The 14,105-nt window shown below is 40.7% G+C and overlaps 1 protein-coding gene across 1 annotated transcript in view; it reads left to right on the top strand.

The window, feature by feature from the left end:
* Positions 1 to 13,274, top strand: part of dgkb (diacylglycerol kinase, beta) — a 134,001-nt gene extending 120,727 nt beyond the window's left edge. The window contains 3 exon segments of the mRNA XM_061718560.1: positions 4,436 to 4,556; positions 5,339 to 5,399; positions 11,691 to 13,274. Of these exon segments, the coding sequence (XP_061574544.1) occupies positions 4,436 to 4,556; positions 5,339 to 5,399; positions 11,691 to 11,798 (290 nt within the window). The 3' untranslated portion in view covers positions 11,799 to 13,274.
* Positions 13,275 to 14,105: the final 831 nt, after the last annotated feature.

The following is a 14,105-nucleotide window of genomic DNA, read 5'->3' as shown; positions in this document are numbered from 1 at the left end:
TTGGGTCATGTAAACACCTAACGAGAGATCCCCATCAAAAGGAACATGAATTTGTTTTTTGTGCATGCTCTATTTGCAAAGAATCCTGGTCTTTTGAGTCCAGGACATACTTATAAACATGGAGAAACATAAGACCAGGCCACACTTTTGGAGTGAGGAAGAGACTAATTATTTTAGAAATGTAATGAAGGATATGAACATTTTGGCATTTGTAGACGATAGAAAGCACCGGGATAGTGAGATTTACAAGAAGGTGAGCGAAAAGTTGCGCGAAGCATCATTTGTTTTGAATTTGGATACAGGAAGGAGAAGCGGAAATGACGGCAATTGCGTCATCACGTTCTCCGTGCGTCGCTGGTTTGATCCAGATATCCCAAATGATTAATTACCATGTATACAGGGATAACCTTGTTTGCTCACGCATGTAAATGGAATATTCCCAATGTTTCAGTAACAGGAATATTAGCAATAACCCGAATTTTGACTGCATGTAAACGTAGTCACTGTTGCCTTTCTATCGTCTCAAACCAGTCTGGCTGTTCTCCTCTGTCCTCTGATGTCAGTAAGGACCGGTACTTCTCGATACTTTCTGGAGGTAGCTGTGCATGAAAATCCGTCGATCAGCAGCTTCTGAAACGTTCAGATCAGCCGATTTGGCTCCAACAGCAACAAAAGAACAAAAACATTATGAACATTATTATGCATTACCTAATGGGATGGATGAGTACGGTTGAAAACGTTGATATATAGTCAGATAGCAGAGGCTGCGGGTGCAACTCCAACACTTTAAAGAATAACGTTTTATCTGGTTCACTTCACTCAGAAACTTGGAACAACTGTTGCAGGGAAAACAGTAGTGGATATAAGTTTTGACAACAGTGCTTTTTATTTCTTTGTTTAATGAGAAAATCTCTTGGGATCTCCTGAACAGCTGTTAACCCTTTAATGCCTTAAATTTAATTTGAAATGTTGATTATATATGTAAATTAAAAGCACTTCCAATTGTGTACATAACAATTAATAAATTATCATTTTCCTTTCATAATGAATACATTCAGTAAGTTAATGTACTTTTTATTTAGTTCATATTTCTTATAATTATTTGGTTTGTATAAAAGTTTTTTTTTTTTTTTTTCCTTTTTTGAATTTGGGGTGGTCTCAAATATGACACATCCAGCCTTTTAGGGTTAAATTAATCCACTTCTAACGTGTCTGCTGTTGATAATAATATGGACACGTGTGTTATGAGGTTTACAAAATGTTTAGTTTCCATCAGATTAAAGTGGATGTTTGAAAGGGACTTTTTAAAAATGTTCGTCTCAGTCTGCATTGAGAATGTGTGTACAGTATGTATGTATATATATATATATATATATATATATATATATATATATATATATATATATATATATATATATATATATATATATATATATATATATATATATATGTATGTATATGTTTGTTTGTGTGTGTGTTTATCACTCTTAAGTACAAAGTTCATACTGTGCGTCACAGTCAAACATTGATTTCATCAACTGACTGAGACACAAAATGCTTATTGTAGCTTACGTAAGGGCTGATCCAGCCTATATTTGGCCACAGGCTACTTTTATGTGCGTTCATAATTTCTTGCATAAACAGTGAGGTAACACAGTTTATTTCTGGCACGTAAACAAGATGGCTTTTTTTTTTTACTTTCTATATTTATCAGGCTGCACTTTTGAGTTTTCCAGGTCTCACAGTTGACGCTCTGATGTAAGAAATAACTTAATGAGTCAAAGCAATATTACACTTCAGCAATAAATCACACTGAATGAATTCAGGCTTCTCTTCAGTAACACGCTCACGAATCTGGTGCCCTTCAGACGTCTTAAATCATTAACATAAATACTGGAATGTAGGTTCAATTTAGACTTATTATAAAAGCAAAGTGCAACAGTGGAGACATATTACACCTTTTGGTAACAAATTGACACATTTTCCCGAAGTACTGTGAGATGCTTAAGTTAAAAACCACACGGATATGATACAAAGCTCCATCATCTCTGTTCACGACTGGTTTTATGGGGTGTAAGGAGCCCAGCCCTTTTTTCCAAGAGATCAGTACTATTCAAATATCAATTTAGACACATTCAATTTAATGACTGAAGTACATGATTGCTACAGTACCCAGCCTGCTTACAACAAGCAGAAGTCCCAGTACAAAACTTTAAACAGCAAATCAGCTTTGATATTTAATACTAGATCCAATTAGTCATTTTTCTTTCTTTTATTTATTTGTATTTGCTTATGCATGGTTCCATAATCCACCACTGGATTTAAATCAGTTGGGGGTCTGGACTTTGACTGAACCAAAACCTTGATATTTTCTTTTTCAGCCGTTCTGATGTAGATTTGCTGACGTGCCACTTTCAACCGAGCTTTAACCATCAGACACATGATTTGGTTTGGTGCTTTTGTTTTGTCAAACGCAGTGGTGCACATTAAAAGCAAATAACTTCCCTTCGTTCTCATCTGTCCAAAGGAAATTGTTCCAGAAATCTCTTTTTTTTTCTATGCAGTTTTTGCAAAATACCCGTCCTTTAACCCTTGTTTAGTCTTCCTCTAAATGTGTTGCCATGGACTTTAACATTTTATAGACGTCTGCACACCTAATAAATTAATCTACACCTAGCTGCAGGTTAATACCACTGAAGTAGTAAGAAGGTACATAGTATTACCCATATATATAATATAAAAATGAATATTATATGCTTTGAACCCATTGTTTTTTTTGTTGTTTTTTTTTTTGACCCAAGACGGCAAAAGGTGTCCAGCAGATTCTTTTTAAAAATGTTGTTTTCTGTCTGAGGCTGCATTTCCCTTAGTTAGACCCAATATTACATTATTATTGTTGCAGTGGGTGGAAATGGTTTCCTCTACCAGTCTGTAAATTAAACATGTTTTCTTTAGAGTACAGGACTGTACGAAAATTAGAATATTGTGATAAAGTTCTTTATTTTCTGTAATGCAATTTAAAAAAAACAAAAATGTCATACATTCTGGATTCATTACAAATCAACTGAAATATTGCAAGCCTTTTAATATTTTAATAATGCTGATTATGGCTTACAGTTTAATATTAAGATTCCCAGAATATTCGAATTTTTTGAGATAGGATATTTGAGTTTTCTTAAGCTGTAAGCCATGATCAGCAATATTAAAATAATAAAAGTCTTGCAATATTTCAGTTGATTTGTAATGAATCCAGAATGTATGACATTTTTGCAAAACAGAAAATAAAGGACTTTATCACAATATTCTAATTTTCTGAGACGGTCCTGTAGTTTTGCATGTAACATGAGACATAACAAAAACTCTCTTTGTGCTAAATCATAAAAATCTTACAAAAGTTTCCCTCATGAAAAGCCAAACATCCACTGGTTGCTCTGACTCCTCACAACGTTGAACTGTCAGAGACATTAGAGCCTGTTTTCTTTTCTCCACATGGTTTAATCTTTGTAACCAAGGGCAACCAGGGATCCCTGTCAACATTATGATGCTGTACATCAAACATGTGGGCATAGGAGTGGGTAAACCGTTTACATCAACCTGAGAAGTCACCGAGGCGGCATCAGTCAGGAGGTTAACCTGCCGTGAACGGCGTGTCCTGCACGCCCCTCCCCTCTGACCCTGAACAGCCCCGCACTCACCGGCCCGCGCTCAGATCGGGGCAGACGCGTGTCCATCACCATGGTGACAGCTGGACACGGCAGCTCGACAACAACATCTCACCGCAGCAGCAGCGGCAGCATCGCCTGCCACACTCCTTCAGGAAACCAACACGACTCCCACAAACAGCCGACGGCATCAGCGGCGGCGAACTAACGCACTCGCACGCACCGAGTGCCTAAAAATGGGACCTGGTTTCAATTAGTGTCTGAGTACTCCCAGCAGCGAGGCAGCGGCTTCTTAATTTGTGGAAGGACGAGTCGATGGAGAGTCGGAGGCAGAGCGGGCCTCCGAAACAGATGGGCCCTGCGTGACACTGGGCTTCCAGCAGGGGCAAAATCAATGCTCATAACAGAAAAAACAGAGGAGGAATTAATAATTATATTATCACAAGATTGCTTTGCATTGCCGGTGCAATCTAATTAATTGCTGTTTGGTTGGTTGCTTGTTGCTGCTTTGCTTTTCTTTTTTTAAACTCTGAATACCAAATGTTTCAGAAGCAAAAGTCTGCAGTGACAAACATCACGTCATGCCTTTTATTCCTCCTTTACCTGCTTCTCTCGTTCCCCCTTCTTTCCTCGCTTACTTGCAGCAGTCTTCTCAGTCCTCATTTGTCTTCAAACAATAAATTCAGCAACATTTGGGCTGTTAGACAGACGCAGGTTTTTTGTAAAGGCATCTCTCCATAGTTAAGGGTGCGTGTTTTGTTTTTTCCCCTCAGATCTGTCCGACCAGCTTCTGGAGGTGGTGGGGCTGGAAGGAGCCATGGAGATGGGTCAGATCTACACGGGCCTGAAGAGTGCCGGGAGACGCCTGGCGCAGTGCTCCTCCGTCACCATCAGGTCAGGCCTTCGCTCGCTCTGCTTCCTCCCAAAGCTCCTGTCCATTTATCATTTACTTTTTTTTATATTTTTAAGATTTCACTTCCCAGTAGGTCAACTGTTGCAAACCGTTTATTGCAGGGGTCGGCAACCCGCGGCTCGAGAGCCGCATGCGGCTCTTTAGCGCCGCCCTAGTGGCTCCTGGAGCTTTTTCAAAAAAACATTTTTTTCCTTTTTTTTTTTCTTTTTATCCTTTTTTTTCTTCTTTTTATTTATTTTTTTTTCCTCTTTTTTTCTTTTTTTTCTTCTTTTTTCCTTTTTTCTCTTTTTTTCCTTTTTCCTTTCCTTTTTAATCTAGACATTTCGAATTTTTTCTCAAAATTTTGACTTTTTTCTCAACATTTCGACTTTTTTCTAAAAATTTTGACTTTTTTCTCGACATTTTTGACTTTTTCTCAACATTTCAACTTTTTTCTCAACATTTTGACTTTTTTCCTCGACATTTCAACTTTTTTCTCAACATTTCGACTTTTTTCTCAACATTTCGACTTTTTTCTTGAAGTGCATAATGAAAAAAAAATCTTCCCCCAGTTATAACTAATATAGAAACATGCGGCATGTGTCATTCTAAGGCTGATACATGACTTTTCACTTTTTGCGGCTCCAGACATACCGGTATTCGTTTTTTGTGTTTTTGGTCCAATATGGCTCTTTCAACATTTTGGGTTGCCGACCCCTGGTTTATTGGATCTGATGCTGTATTGCAGTTTTACCGCAACACATTTCCTATTTTATCTTTGCAGAACAAGTAAATCCCTCCCGATGCAGATCGATGGTGAGCCTTGGATGCAAACTCCCTGCACAGTAAGTCATTAGATGTCGAGTCCAAAGATTTAGGAGTGATGTGAAAATACAATGTACTGCAATCTAGTATGATATATATTTATTTTGGAACAGTGTCACATTGCAGGTAAGAAGAGCCAGTATTGAAATTCTTGGTCTCAGACTCTCCTTAAATATTACATTAAAAGTCTTACTGTCAGATCTCTAATATTTAAGATGCTTTTCTCTGGTAAAAGTTTTGCGATAGTACACAGAACTTTATCAAGATGCTTCGGGGTGATTCCCACAGATATATCTCAATAGCAAGTCCTGAGTTCGCTCCTCGCAGTCTTTTCCAATAGGGCATAAAAATATCTCACATGGACATCTGTACATGTGCCACTGAAATTAACTTGGGGTTTGCATTTACACGGATCAAAGAACAGCCAACCTTTTCTTTACTTGTACCCTGACAAATAGTTATGAGTTTTCACTTCCTCAGTGCTGGGTGGGTGTGTCCCCGGGCCGTGACTGAGTCCGGTGACCTCAGATGTTCTCTGACTATAACTGCACCAAGTTCAGCTGAAGGAGAAGTCCTTTTGATCAAATCATCTGAAAATGTTGATTAGCTAAATCCAAAAAACTATACATGTATTTCTGCTCATTTCAGCCATTTATTCTAACCATTAAGACAAAATTAACACCTAGTTCTTCCACTTAAAGTTAGTGTGTGAATATTTAGGTTCTACTTGAGGAACTACAATATCAATATCGGCCACCGTCCGAGCACACACCTCCAGACCTGCCTCTTCCTTTTCCTCCTCTAGCTCTACAAGGGGTCACCAAGATGTTAGCAAGCCAACTGAGAGGTGTCATTTATCCATCAAGTACTGGGTTTCCTCTTGGGAAAGTCCCAATGAGCCAAATTATCCCAGAAAAGGCAAATAGCATATGGCAGGAAAACAAGTATGTCTATTCGTCTCTTCTATGAAGTGCATTTTTCAATAAGGAGATTTTGCTTGTCATGCATCGATATGGCATCTAAAAACCTCCCCTGGTGCCCGGACCACCACATCTAGTCCTTTTTGATGTGGAGGAGCCCCTCCCGAGCTCCTCTCCCCACCCCTGATCTCTGAGCGTCAACTACGTTGCTTAGCCGTGGAAATGTCGCACGTGTCAGAAGTTAAGAAAAGTTCAACTCTTCAGGCGTCGACGGAGGAATCAGCTAGTGTTAGCCGTTGTACACGGGGGCGGGTGTCAACCTGCTCCAGATCAAAGACATTTGATAGGTCGTTTCTTGATATGACTGAAGTACGTCAAAAACTCCATCCATCGTCCGCCGCTTATCCGTTCCCGGGTCGCAGCTTCAGCAGGGATGCCCAGACTTCCTTCACCCCAGACACTTCCTCCAGCTCTTCCTCCAGCTCTTCCTCCAGCTCTTCCTCCAGCTCTTCCGAGGGGAGTGCGAGGCGTTCCCAGGCCAGCCGAGAGACATAGTCTCTCCAGCGTGTCCTGGGTCTTCCACGGGGTTTCCTCCCGGTGGGACATGCCTGGAACACCTCCCTAGGGAGGTGGGACATGCCTGGAACACCTCCCTAGGGAGGAGGGACATGCCTGGAACACCTCCCTAGGGAGGAGGGAAATGCCTGGAACAGCTCCCTAGGGAGGAGGGACATGCCTGGAACACCTCCCTAGGGAGGAGGGACATGCCTGGAACACCTCCCTAGGGGCATCTCCGGTACAGATGCCCAAACCACCTCAGCTGACTCCTCTCAATGTGAAGGAGCAGCGGCTCGACTCCGAGCTCCTCCCGGGTGACCGAACTCCTCTCTAAGGGAGCGTCCAGCCACCCTGCGGAGGAAACCCATCTCGGCCGCTTGTATCCGCGATCTTGTCCTTTCGGTCACTACCCAAAGTTCATGACCATAGGTGAGGGTAGGTGCGTAGATTGACCGGTAAATCGAGAGCTTCGCCTTTCGACTCAGCTCCTTCTTCACCACGACGGTCCGGTAAACCGATGGCATAACTGCGGACGCTGCACCGATCAGTCTGTCAATCTCACGCTCCATCATTCCCTCACTCGTGAACAAGATCCCGAGATACTTGAACTTCTCCACTTGAGGCAGGACTTCTCCACCCACGTCAGAAACTGTCAAGTCAAATACTTGAACTTCTCCACTTGAGAAGCTGCAATATATATTTATATTTTCATGCATATAGAATAAACACTGTCACAGAGTGTGTTGGTTGAGGACCCAAAAGCAGGAGAGCGGGAGGCAAGAGTTCCAAAAACAGGGTTTATTTAACACAAAACAAAACCCTGGAACAGGAACAGGAACACGAACACGAAAACTGACGAGGAGACCATGGAGTGAGCAAACAGTACGGACCGACCGGGAACAGGGAAAGACAAGACCAGATATACCCAGGGGATAACGAGACACAGGTGCGAACAATCAGGGCAGATGGAAAACAGGCGGGGCAGAACAGAAAACACAAACTGGGGGAAATGTCAAACCCTGACACACTGATGTTTCTGATTTGATCCAGTGCTAGTTTCTACAAATGGCTGAGGTTTTCATCCAATCTAAGAGCATTCAGTGGATTTGGCAAAGACGCTGTCAATTTGAAACACAAACCCAAAAAGACTAGAATGAATGCATACAAATACACGAGAAATTATAAGTTTCTCTCTACTTTGCTGTTTGGTTTTTGCAGATAAAAAAAATGACATTCCACCTCCTCTACTTTGCTCACCGCGTAAATCTCCAACACGTCCTCCGAGAAGCGACTTCTCTCTCCTCAAGCTGTTTACTTCTCAAACGAAACTAGTTGTTTTTTATTATGGCGGTTGTGTTAAGCTTTAATTAGAGCGCAGCTGAGGTTTACTCGTGGATCGCCCGGGCGAAGCCGCATAAACCCCGCGCGTGACAAAACAAGTGCGCTGCAAGTGCTCTCGTACCTTCTGGCACGGCGTCGCAGAACAAAGTCGGAGTCTGACAAAACATAATTGTGGTGCAATGATTTCCAAGTTATTCATACTGTATGTCAGAGCTGACTTTGAATCAGTCGACGCTCTAAATACTTATGAAAACATCACACTTCAAATGGGATGTTATTCCACTAATTATTAACAACAACTATGCAAATGCATCTCAGTTCCTCCGCATACATATTTACACCATCGCTACATTTGCATTTTCACGCCACATACGACATGTATCATTGTCACTGGTAACTAGGTCTGCACTCTTGGTTTTTGATGGTTAATGAGTACATTACATGCATTATTAATTTGTTGTAATTGTTTGTAATGCGTGTCTAAGAGCCACGTTGGTCTGGAACCAGGTCTCCTGGGGGGAACAAAAGCCCAGCGTTGCATCTTTAAAACAGGCCTCAATTATCTTCCAAATTTATTTCAATTATTCTTTTAGATCTTCTCTTTTTTTCGTGATCGGCCCAGAAAGGTTATCGTGTGTATTATGAGGTCCATCACAAAGATTAAGTCCAGTCTTCTCTAATGGTGGCGAGAAGCCCACAAAAGGGGGTAATTGCCAGCGAGTCAGAGAGCAGATACAAGAAATGGCAGTTTCCCTTTGAAGGCGGCGTCTGTCCTTTGAATGCAGGCGGCAGCGCTGCTCTTCCCCGCTCCGCTCTGAGACTCAAGTGCCACAGTTTGATGATGTGATTTATGTGATGACACTCGATGCTTAATGTCCGCGCTTCTGTCCGTCTGAAATTTCAATTGCAGCCAAAACAGTTGTGATTTTTTTTTTTTTTAAGATAAAAACAGAAATTTCAAAGCAATTTTAAATTTAATATAGAACAAAGAATAACTCATCACATGTTGAAAGTGAGACATTAGCAGAGGTGTCAAGTAACGAAGTACAAATACTTCATTACCTTACTTAAGTAGAAATTTTGACGACTTTTTACTTTTACTCTATTTCATTTCGGCCTTTAAAAAAAAACTATCCAGTTAAATTGCTCCATCCGGATAGAGTGAATTTGGTTGTGGTTGTTTCAGATGTTCTTGTCCAGTTTTGTTCTTACATCCGTTCCCTCAGATTCCTGCAACTAAACTTGGATGTACATTCCAATAAAGGTTAGGATAAATGATAACATGCCTCTGAAGTTTGACTTTTTGCACCATTACAATACTTATAGGCAACTAGTCATCATATCTCCTGCTCTCTGAAACACATGTTAATGCTCAATAGTACACATATATGGTTCTTTAATATATTTAAATTATACTAAGATGCATTCATTTTCAATGGCTTTTGTCCTTAATGGCTTTTTTCCCCCTTACATTACTTTTACTTTTATACTTTAAGTAATTTTGAAACCAGTACTTTTATACTTTTACTTGAGTAAAAAAGTATTTTTAAACTCTAGTATCTATACTTCTACCTGAGTAATGAATGTGAATACTTTTGACACCTCTGGATATTAGACATTTTACGAGAAAATACTAGCTTATTTTGAATTTCATGGCAGGGACACGGGTTAAGAAGTTGAATGTAAACATCTGGAGGAACGCGATGCAACTAGTTAGATTATCTAGGAACGCGTCAGTGACATGAATGGGTGTTTAAAAATAAAAAAAGGACAATCTCAGAGAGGCAGAGTCTCGGGCTACATTAATGTCTATGGAATCTGCAGTTTGCACATCTGGGAAACAAACATCAGGGCAGTCTTAAAGCAACAACCCACATGTTTGTTCAGGGAAAGCTTTGCATCTTTCAGCAAGACAAAGCTATAACAAAAGCTGGGATGGTAGTAGTCCGGGTGCTGAGCTGCCACATCTTTCACCAACATTTGACTCATTGTGAAACGCAAACTTGAGCAGCTTTAAAAAAAAAAAAATTTCATTTCCTCTTTTCTCCCTTCCTTCCTTCCTTCCTTCCTTCCTTACATCCTTCCTTCCTTCCTTCCTTCCTTCCTTCCTTCCTTCCTTCCTTCCTTCCTTCCTTCCTTCCTTCCTTCCTTCCTTCCTTCCTTCCTTCCTTCCTTCCTTCCTTCCTTCCTTCCTTCCTTCCTTCCTTCCTTCCTTCCTTCCTTCCTCCCTTCTTTACTCCCTTCCTTCCTTCCTTCCTTCCTTCCTCCCATCCTTCTTTTCTCCCTTCCTTCTTTCCTTCTTTCCTTTCTTCCTTCCATCCTTCTTTCCTCCCTTCTTCCCTTCCTCCTTCCTTGACCCAAAAACAGCACAAGGGTTAAGAGATTTGCATGTAGTTTTTGTTTTGATTGAAATTTTCAAGTCCAGGCTTTTGAGGAATTTGGATCATCACAAAACAATTGACATCCTTCCATCCGTTTTATTTATAGCCACATATTTATATTTTCTCCGGGCCACGGGGAGCTGCTGGAGCTCATCCCAGCTCTCGTCAGGTAGAGGGCGGGGAACGCCCCGGACACGTCACCAGTAAACATATGGTTATTCTCCAAAAAGTGAAATGCAACCACATCCGCTATAATCTGGCTAAGAGTCTTGAGACACATGAATTCTCAATCTTTTCTGAATGATGTACTGAACCAGTGTGCGCTAGGGATGGGCGGTATGGACTAAGAAATGTATCACGATAATTTCTGGCATTTATCCCGATAACGATAAAAATGACGATAAAAACTTTTTTAACTATAAACCTATTAGATCCGCCATGTTTGTTACACAAAAAACTCATCAACCGGAATTTATCTTTCTTTCTTTCTTTCTTTCTTTCTTTCTTTCTTTCTTTCTTTCTTTCTTTCTTTCTTTCTTTCTTTCTTTCTTTCTTTCTTTCTTTCTGGCTCATTTCTTTCTTTCTTTCTTTCTTTCTTTCTTTCTTTCTTTCTTTCTTTCAGGCTCATTTCTTTCTTTCTTTCTTTCTTTCTTTCTTTCTTTCAGGCTCATTTCTTTCTTTCTTTCTTTCTTTCTTTCTTTCTTTCAGGCTCATTTCTTTCTTTCTTTCTTTCTTTCTGGCTCATTTCTTTCTTTCTTTCTTTCTTTCTTTCTGGCTCATTTCTTTCTTTCTTTCTTTCTGGCTCATTTCTTTCTTTCTTTCTTTCTTTCAGGCTCATTTCTTTCTTTCTTTCTTTCTTTCTTTCTGGCTCATTTCCTTCCTTCCTTCCTTCCTTCCTTCCTTCCTTAAATCCGGCTTTAAACAAAAATGTCTTTCTTTCTTTCTTTCTTTCTTTCTTTTTATCGTTTTTACCGCGAGATGACAAATTCTTACCGTGGGGAATTTTTTTGACGGTATATCGTGAACTGTAAAATATCGCCCATTCCTAGTGTGCGCCTTGTAAAAGAGCCTGAAATAAAAAGGACAAGCTTTTGTTTCTCTGTGACGCCAGATTGAGATCGTCCACAAGAACCAGGCTCCCATGCTGATGGGTCCCCAGCAGGGCCGGAGCTTCTTCTCCTCCGTCATCAGACGAACGCGCGCCGAGAGCAAAGACTGAGCCGCCGGAGGAGCCGGCGTTGTCTTGAGCCCCCGCGGAGCAGCCGAGGCCCGTCTGACACCACTCTGCCGCTGAAGAACGGGTCTCTGGCGCCTGTTTGATTCCCCAGCGATCGGTAGTGAACTGTGGGTTCAGTGTTCTTCTCCTGCAGCGTGGAGATGCCACTGACACGTTCTCGTTGGATCCAGAATGACTTTAGGATGTTTAAGACTGACGCTTTATCTACAGCGCGTAACGTTATTTGTGAGGTGCAAAATACTGACGCTATTTCCTGAAGTCCACTTCTATTCTTCTTCTATTTTTGTTAGTGTTTATATTCTTGCTGTTGTGCTCTGTGCCATGTGGGGGGAACAATCCACAAATGAATGTGCTATTATATATTTATTTTATTTATTTCTCTTTGGCTGCTGTTTGTTTCTGAATGTTACTTTTCCTGTAAGTGCGTGACCCTGATGCATGACGGGCAGTGGAAGAGGCTGCTGCAGATGGAGACGACATATCCCGAGTCTGCAGCTGATTTTTTTTTATTTCTTTTTCTTTGTAAGAGGTAAAGTGTTTATTCTCTGTACTTTTTCTACATTTCACTCATGATGGGCCTCAAAGACAGAAACAAGTGCTTTATCGTCCTGCGAGTCATCCTTGTCGTGTTTTGATTGGATGTAAAAAAAAAAAAAAGAAAAGAAAAGCATGGTAATTTTATGTTGCACGAGAGATTTTTCCGGACAGTTTTACCAAGTCTGTGCACAATTGCTGTTGCATGAGTGACCAAAAACTGTTTTAACGCGTATAGAAAATTGAATATTTTTAAATCTACACTTTCAGAAACCACTCGTCTTCAACCATATCATCCTTTATCAGTGAGATGGCTGCGATTTATTTGATACTGCTCTCTTTTTGTTTTGATTTGTTTTTAAAACCGCTCTCAGGAAGCCTAATTTTCAATTTTAAACAGTGAAACGCAGCAGAAAAGGCTCTTGTGTCCAGTCAGACTGTATACGGGTACTGCAACCATTATACTGTAGATATAAACATGAGGAGCAGCTTCATGACCGGAGTGTTTACACGCAGCTGCTCATGCAAGCAAACATTAAGCAGCTCAAGTCTAAACATAAAATGACTGTTGGGATACAGTATATATACAGATATATACAGACATATGTTGTGTTTGTATATATATAGAGAAATCATCTCATCCTGTAGGGGCAGAGGTTTTTTACAGTCACTCACATGTGCACATGCAACCTATGAACAAGCTCCTGAAAAGTATCTTCTATTACCAAATAAGCTCGTTAGGAAACTGCCATTATTCTACACAGTATTGGTGGTGATTCATCACATTCTCACTCATTAACAAAAACCAGTCTGGGGTAGGAATGGGCGATATTTTACCGTTCACGATAAACCGTCAAAAAAATTCCCTACGGTAAGAATTTGTATCTCGCGTTAAAAATGATAAATTCCCGTTGATGACGTTTTTGTGTAAAGCCGGAAGGAAGGAAGGAAGGAAGGAAGGAAGGAAGGAAGGAAGGAAGGAAGGAAGGAAGGAAGGAAGGAAGGAAGGAAGGAAGGAAGGAAGGAAGGAAGGAAGGAAGGAAGGAAGGAAGGAAGGAAGGAAGGAAGGAAGGAAGGAAGGAAATGAGCCTGAAAAAAGGAAGGAAGGAAGGAAGGAAGGAAGGAAGGAAGGAAGGAAGGAAGGAAGGAAGGAAGGAAGGAAGGAAGGAAGGAAGGAAGGAAGGAAGGAAGGAAGGAAGGAAGGAAGGAAGGAAGGAAGGAAATGAGCCTGAAAAAAAGGAAGGAAGGAAGGAAGGAAGGAAGGAAGGAAGGAAGGAAGGAAGGAAATGAGCCTGAAAGAAAGAAAGAAAGAAAGAAAGAAAGAAAGAAAGAAAGAAAGAAAGAAAGAAAGAAAGAAAGAAAGAAAGAAAGAAAGAAAGAAAGAAAGAAAGAAAGAAAGAAAGAAAGAAAGAAAGAAAGAAAGAAAGAAGGAAAAATTCCCATTAATGACACGTTTTGTATTGGTATTTTTTTTATCGTTATGGGGACAAATGCCAGAAATTATCGTGATAATTTTTTAGTCCATACCGCCCATCCCCAGTCTGGGGGATGTATCACAGACCTGCACCTCTGCATGTTTTCTGGGTTGGAGCTCAGCTGTTTAAAAGTTTCCCGCGTCGGCGGAGCGTCCCGCCTCTTTGCTTTGTACAGTGCAGCGTTTGTACAGTGAGGTTGTATTTTTGTACACAGTATTATTTATTTTCTGCTTCCTGCTTCACTCCGGAGCTCCCGCCGTGTTGTTCTTGCCTGGAAACG

Source organism: Cololabis saira, chromosome 3 (genome assembly GCF_033807715.1).
Source record: "Cololabis saira isolate AMF1-May2022 chromosome 3, fColSai1.1, whole genome shotgun sequence".
NCBI lineage: Eukaryota > Metazoa > Chordata > Actinopteri > Beloniformes > Belonidae > Cololabis > Cololabis saira.
Note: the sequence above shows the minus strand (reverse complement) of the source record. Positions and strands in the feature narration are given on the sequence as shown.